This window comes from Lathyrus oleraceus, chromosome 2 (assembly GCF_024323335.1).
Source record: "Lathyrus oleraceus cultivar Zhongwan6 chromosome 2, CAAS_Psat_ZW6_1.0, whole genome shotgun sequence".
In the NCBI taxonomy this organism is placed as follows: Eukaryota; Viridiplantae; Streptophyta; class Magnoliopsida; order Fabales; family Fabaceae; genus Lathyrus; species Lathyrus oleraceus.
Genome location: NC_066580.1, coordinates 436,718,115 through 436,725,199, shown reverse-complemented (window position 1 = coordinate 436,725,199; position 7,085 = coordinate 436,718,115). Strand labels below are relative to the sequence as shown.

Genomic DNA, 7,085 nt, shown 5'->3' with positions numbered 1-7,085 from the left:
CATCATCACACGTCTATTGCATTAGACACATCGCGCAAAACTTCATGCGCGAGATTAAAGACAACGATCTGCGCAAACTAGTTGTTAACATGAGTTATGCGTTAACAGAGGCGAAATTTAACTACTATCGGGGGGAAATCCGAAGAACAAACAACAACGCTTTATCATGGATAGACAACATCCCTCGGGAGAAGTGGGCAAGGGCTTTGACGGAGGGCAACGCTGAGGTCACATGACAACTAACCTAGCAGAAGCAATGATCTCGGTGCTAAAAGAAATCTGAAACCTTCCAATCACTGTATTGGTCAAATCTACGTACTATCGATTAGGATCACTATTTGGTAGAAGAGGCCATAAATGGATAAAAATGTTAGCCTCTTGGCAGGTTTTCACTGATAACTGCAACAAGGGGATGACTGAGGAAGTCATCAAAGCTAACACGCATAATGTCATGCAGTTCGATCGCGAGAGATTTTATTTCATGGTCCAAGAGAAGATTAATCATAACGACGGTCGACCAACGGGAACATTCAGCGTTGATCTGAGGAAACAACACTGTGATTGTGGGAAATTTCAGACATTTCACTTACCTTGCTCCCATGTAATCGCAGCATGTTCGAGCATACGTCAGGACTACTCCATTCACATTCCATACGTCTTCAAAATTCTTAACGTGTTTAAGGTCTATAAGGAGAGTTTCCTAGGACTTCCCCATGAGGAGAATTGGCCACAATATGAAAGATTTACTCTTTGCCACGGCGACTCTATGAGAAGGAGGAAGAAAGGGCGCCCAAACAGCACCAGGATTAGAACCGAGATGGACGACGTTGAGAAGGAAAAGAGAAGGTGTGGAATTTGCCGTGAAATAGGACACATGCGTAGGAAATGTCCTAATGTTGCAGGACCGTCCCAGCGACCATCCAGATGATTATGTTGTTATTTTAACTATCCATCCAGATGATTATGTTTTTTTTAATTATTAACTATTATGCACGTACTATATATAAACCATTGTGTATTTCTAATGTCTTTTGGAAACAAACAATTATGAAATACATTTGGTAATCAAAGGCTTCTGGTTACAAAGTACGACCACAACAACAACCATGTTAACAACAACAACAACAACCAACACAAGTGGTAATTAAAAAACTAATCAACAACAACAACCAACATAAGTGGACCTTCAACGCCTTTATTAACTTCACCACTATGTGCCGAAAACATACACTGAACATCTTCATCATTTTCTATACGATCCATGTAATACATGTACGTACCATCGGGGCTTGCATCAGTCAACGTTATGTATGGACAATGATACTCTACTTTTCTCACCTTCATACGACGCCCGCCCAACTGTCGGGAGCCAGTGTGGATGGCTGAAATCAGTGTTCACTTGCGGATCGAGACAAACACTGATTTTTTCACCATGTCCATAAAATACAAGACCCCAAACAGACATTTTTATCAAAATAAAGGATTTTGTGCTCTGAGTTAATTTTCTACAAACTCCTGCTATTTATTGAAAATTAATACTTGAATACTCGGCCAATCATTGACCGAGACAGTACAAACACAAACCAATTGCTCGGTCATTGAAATTTTGGAGGGAAACATATCATTCGAATTTTTTTGGAGGGAAACATATCATTCCAAAAAATTATTGAAATTTTGGAGGATAACATATCCTTTTTATTATTAATATTTAAAAAACAAATTCATTTTTATTAATAATTAAAAAAAATCATTTCTATTATTAATATTATAAAAAATAATTATTTTATTATTAATATTTTAAAAAAACAATATTAAAAAACTATTATTATTATAAAAAACTATTATTATTAACATTTTATTATTAATATTTTATAAAAAAATTATTATTATTTTATAAAAAAATATTATTTAAATATAAAATTAATTAGAAAACTGTTTAATAATAGGAAGTTAGTTGACAATATGAGTAAGTTTATATGCAGTAAGTTTGTTGAGAATGTGAGTAAGTTTGATGCAGTAAAATAGTGATGCGGTAAGTTTGTTTACAATGCATTATGATGCATTAAGTTTGTTGGCAATAAAATAGACCACAAAGTTTGAAAGCACATAGAATAGTCAGAATGTTCATCAATGACTTTAGGATATTTGTTCATTATAAAGACCACAAAGATTGATGGCGTCAACAATGTGATTGTTCATTAAAAAGGCCATGAGGTGGTTAAATGAAAATGATAGTTTTGACATGAAATAAGGTCATAATAGAAAAAGGACTAGTTAACAAAAACTAAACAGGGTAGTGGGAATGTTATGCAGACACAATAGAGGTTTTGAATTGCATTTTGAAATTTCCATATTTCGATGTCAAGGAACATTACAAAAAACTTGAAAGACAAAATAAGTAGATAATATAAAAAAAATGTCCCAAATTACTCATTCATATCACTCCTTCTTCATGTGTTTCACTTTTGTGGTTGAGTTCTATGTTGTGAGATGCATGGTTGGAGATGGATCATCATATCCAGTGGCGGAAGCATCCCTCTTAGATGATGTATTTGTAGAGCTTGTTTCAGACAAAGTTAGCTCAGTATATGGGATTTGTTCGAACAAGACATATAATAAAAATACTATCAGCCAATGTAATTGTGTGATGGAAATAATAGCAATGAATAAACAAACATAAAATAAAAATAGGTTACCAGATTATGGTTGTTTTGAGATGTTAGATTTGTAGCAGGAGTTTCCGACAGAGCCCCCTTTGAATTGTGTTATATTCATATGACATTATTAACATTAACTCAACTCCTCAAGATAACATTTCCATAATTATTTGTATAAAGGGTGTATGATTTACCTCATTTAGGTTCATATATTCATTGATCAGGTTGTACACGTGTTCATTTCTATTAAGCATGACAATTGAGCATTGTTGGTAGAAGGTGGAATACTTCACATGAAACACCAACTTTTGTTTCAGTAGACTATCAAAGTGGATAGGGTATACTTGAGGGTGATATTTTCCAGCCTACATAACAAATATGTAATTGGCAATCCTTATAACATCAAAGTCTTCGACAGTATAAACGTGAAGAAAGAAATATGTTAAGAAATATGGTGCTTGGAAGTTGTAATGCTAACAATTGGGACACAATCTTTGTCCTAAAACATGAAGGAGAAGACGTGTACACCGTGTTGAACTTCAATATCAATTTTGTACTTTGTTACTTCGACGACATTGAGACGGTTACTTTTCACATAATATCATAAGGAGTAGGAGATTTACAATCCCACTTATGAAAATGACTTACTTTCGGAACAAATTTAGAGCTATGTTAAGCAATCGTAATTGGACTTGTGTAGAAGTCACAACTATCTGAGGTCGGTCAATAACAATGTTTGTGTCAATACATGCTAGAAAAATGATATGTAAATCATTCTCCTAAAGTTATGCCATACAAAAAAGAACAGGGGATTCATCAGGCACAAAGGCTAGGAGAGTGGTCCATTACATCAATCCATACTTCATGATACTTAGGACAAACTTATGCCTCAATCCAAAGTATCTCAAATGATTCATAATCAATTAGGAGATAGATTTGAAATAATGAAAGTTCATTAAGCACCAATCCACACATCATGAACAAGATGGACACAAACCATCCAATTGATCAAGGGGAAGAGAAAGAGATGAAGAAGAAGAGGACAAGAGAAATAAAACTCAAATTGGATCAAAGGATTGATCAAGTCATCATAAAAATCAATCATCCATTTTGGTGGATTATGATTTTCACCTCATCAACACCCAAGATCCATTGAGTTTGATGAGACCTATGATCAAATCAACCAAAGTCCAAGGCAACAGAAGTCAATAAAGGTCAGACAAATATAAAATACAAAAAGATAAAAGAAAATGCATAAAAAACATTTTAAAAGGAAAATAAAAGAGAAAATCCATAAGTCCCTTAAAAATACCAAATAAATGGCCAAGAAAATTATGGAATGTTGGAAATAAAATAAGAAACATAAAATAAAATTTCCAGAATTTTAAAATGCATAAAAGTATTTTTAAACCAATTAAAACAAAGGAGAAAATAGAAAATCTATGGAAAATAGAAAATCAATAAAATAAAATCTGAAAAAATAAGAATCAGATGAAGAAAAATAAAGGAGAATTTTAGAAATTATTTTGGGATTTTTTGGATGTAAAATGAATTTTCTATGAATTTTAAAAGAAAATGCAATTTAAAATAGAAAATGAAAAAAAGAAATAAAATCAGAAAAACCACAGAGCGTTGGATCTGACCTCATTAATTGACGTGGCAGATCCCACAATCATTAGGTTGGGCCGCACGATGGAAATTAGCAAAAGTGAAACACATAATCTAATTTAAAATGGGTCAATCAGAACATTTCAAATTGCCAGCGTGTAAGCAAACTCAGATGACCTGAGATAAACTTCGGTCATCTACCCCGATGATCTCTCACTGGAGTTTCATCGTTTGGTAAATTCGAAACACGAGACAACCACCAATGTGATCGTCTCCTCATCACGAATTCAACCTCATGCTCCAAATTCATTTATCTAAATTGAGCATGGGGATTTCATAGAAGTTTCATAAACAAGCAAGCCACAAAAAATATAATTAAATGATGAACATGATCAATAAACACCATATAAGTTAAGGGAAAGTATCAGAGAGTTAAGGACTATATTATGGTAACTTGTTTGAGTTCAAATGATGCTCATAACTACCTTGTCCAAATGGTGATCAGAAGTTGATGAAGCTCGATCTGGTCAGAACACTTCAGAAGGTCCTAGAGCTTGGAAATTGTGGCAAAAGCTTAAGAGAAGATTGAAAATGCTAATGGAATCTAGAAATTGGATTGAAACAAGCTGGAATTCAAAACACGATAGCTCAATTTTCTGGAAATATTTCAGACTGAGACAGGGGTTTCTTGGCTCTCCAAAGCTTGGAAATGAATGCAATACGTTTCTCTATCTATAGGGAATATGTTAGGATCCAAATACGTGTGGAATGAAGCTCAATTCGTGCAAAACGAATTTGATTAGAATGTGTGAAAAGTGTAACTTGTAATCCATCAAAACTCAACCAAATCATGCATTTTAAGAGTCAATTAAGTTATGGAGTCTTGGTTAAACATGTTTAGGTCCAAAACATGTGGTAATTTGGCTTGTAACTGAGATTAGTGAGGTTCAAATTTCGGATCATGGTGATTTCTTCAGTTCCAAGTTACCATGTTCAACTTAATGGGGCATCTTGCTCATGAGGCTTTTTGGTCCCATTCTTCTTGTATTTTGTTCACATCATATCAAAGATAACAATGTGCTAAAGAATTTCATGGCCTTCCAAGCATAATTTGACTTTGACCGTTGAAGCAAAGTTGTAGAGGGAATCACAAATGATATTATGCAAAAAGAATCAGCCTCAAATGTTGAAAATTGAAGAAGTTGTAATCCTTGAAAGTTGAGAAAAAGTCACTTGAAAATAGATCAAATTTCACTAAGTCCACAAATGACCTATAATGTCTTTAAACTTTTTCTAATCGTCCAAGCATAATTGGATCTTGTCATGTAAAGAGGAGTTGTAGAGGATATTGAGAAGAGTCATATTAAAAAAGAAGCATACAAATATGTGAGAATTGAAGGAGTTGTGGTCCTTCAAATGTTGACTTTTTTGTCAAACCTCTTGGAATAAACTTGTGTACTTGGACTTTTCTTGCATTTCAAGGTACATGAATTATCATATGACTCAAAATAAGGTGTCTGTAGCGGTAAATTCATGACCATCAAGCTATGGATAAGCTAGACGTCAATAAAACCAGAGTCGTCACCGCGCTTTTATTGTTTCCAAGGGAAAAGGGAAAAGTACGAACAAAACCCAAAAGATAAGAAGTTTTCAAATTAAAACTAATAAAATGCCAGAGATTACAGGTAAGGGGGTTGGTTACATAGAGGGAAGGTGTTAGCACCAAAAGTGTCCTAGGTACTCCTAGGGAGCCCTTTTTTGTGTGCATGTGTATTTTTGTACAAAAGATGTTTGCAATAAATAGAGTGGAGGGATGAGAAAATAATTCATTAGTTATATTTTTGTGTTTGACAAGACCTTCGGACTTTTGCCTACGTACCAACATAAAAAATGAGGGATCAAAACCTCGTAGTTTGTGGTAACAATTTCAAAATGGGTGTATTGCTTTTAACAAAAATTTAAGTTTAACAAAGGCACAAAATACCTAAAAAGATTTGAATGAGTATTAGTTCTTTTTGTCTTTTGAAATTTTAAGTCAAGTATAGTTAGGTTCGTTTACAAGTTTGATTAAGAAAAGAGTTTAAAAATGCAATGGCATAAGGCCAAAGTTTCTAATTTGCAACATGGTCTAAGTTAAAAACATAAGCAAAAAAGATTTTAAAAGGAGGGAGAGATTTGAAATTAAAGAAGTGGTGAAGAGATGAAGAGACTAATCCTAAGCCAAAATTAAAAGTTAAGAGTTGAAAAGATCTGACCAATGGGCTGCAATCCAATAGACAAGAATGTCATAGAAATCCAAATTTCCCTTGGACTTTATAATCAAGCAATATCAATACACAAATAGCAAGATGAAAAGCAAGGCATCAAATAAAGATAGCCACATCCAAGCTTAGCAACTCCATGGTCTTCTTCAAAATCTCCCATGTATCAGATGACTTCAAAGATGACATTAGACACGAGTTCAAAATAATAGCTTTAATATGATCATGTTGCATATGAACTCAAACGAATCTTCAATATTGTATCAGATGAATGTTTACTTCACAAGCACTTAGTTCCATGAAAGTTGGCATTGGCCAAGTCCTTTTGCATAGGGAGTGTTGCCTAATTCTAAGTCCAAAGTCTCATATCAAACCAACAGTCCACACAAAATGTCTTTTATGGGTTTTTGTTGTTATTATGTACATTAAGGTCAAAAGACCACAAAACAGAGACAAGTATATACAAACACAATATCACAAAATATGGCCCAAGTGGGCAAAGTGAAAATTGCATTAAAGTAAACAAATTGAATGGTATGAATAATGGAAAATGAATAAA

At 33.7% G+C, this 7,085-nt stretch overlaps 1 protein-coding gene across 1 annotated transcript; it reads left to right on the top strand.

Moving 5' to 3' along the window:
• Positions 1-367: 367 nt before the first annotated feature.
• LOC127123590 (uncharacterized) lies at positions 368-928 on the top strand. Its single transcript, XM_051053794.1, has one exon. The coding sequence runs from the start codon at positions 368-370 to the stop codon at positions 926-928; it is 561 nt and encodes a 186-aa protein (XP_050909751.1).
• Positions 929-7,085: the final 6,157 nt, after the last annotated feature.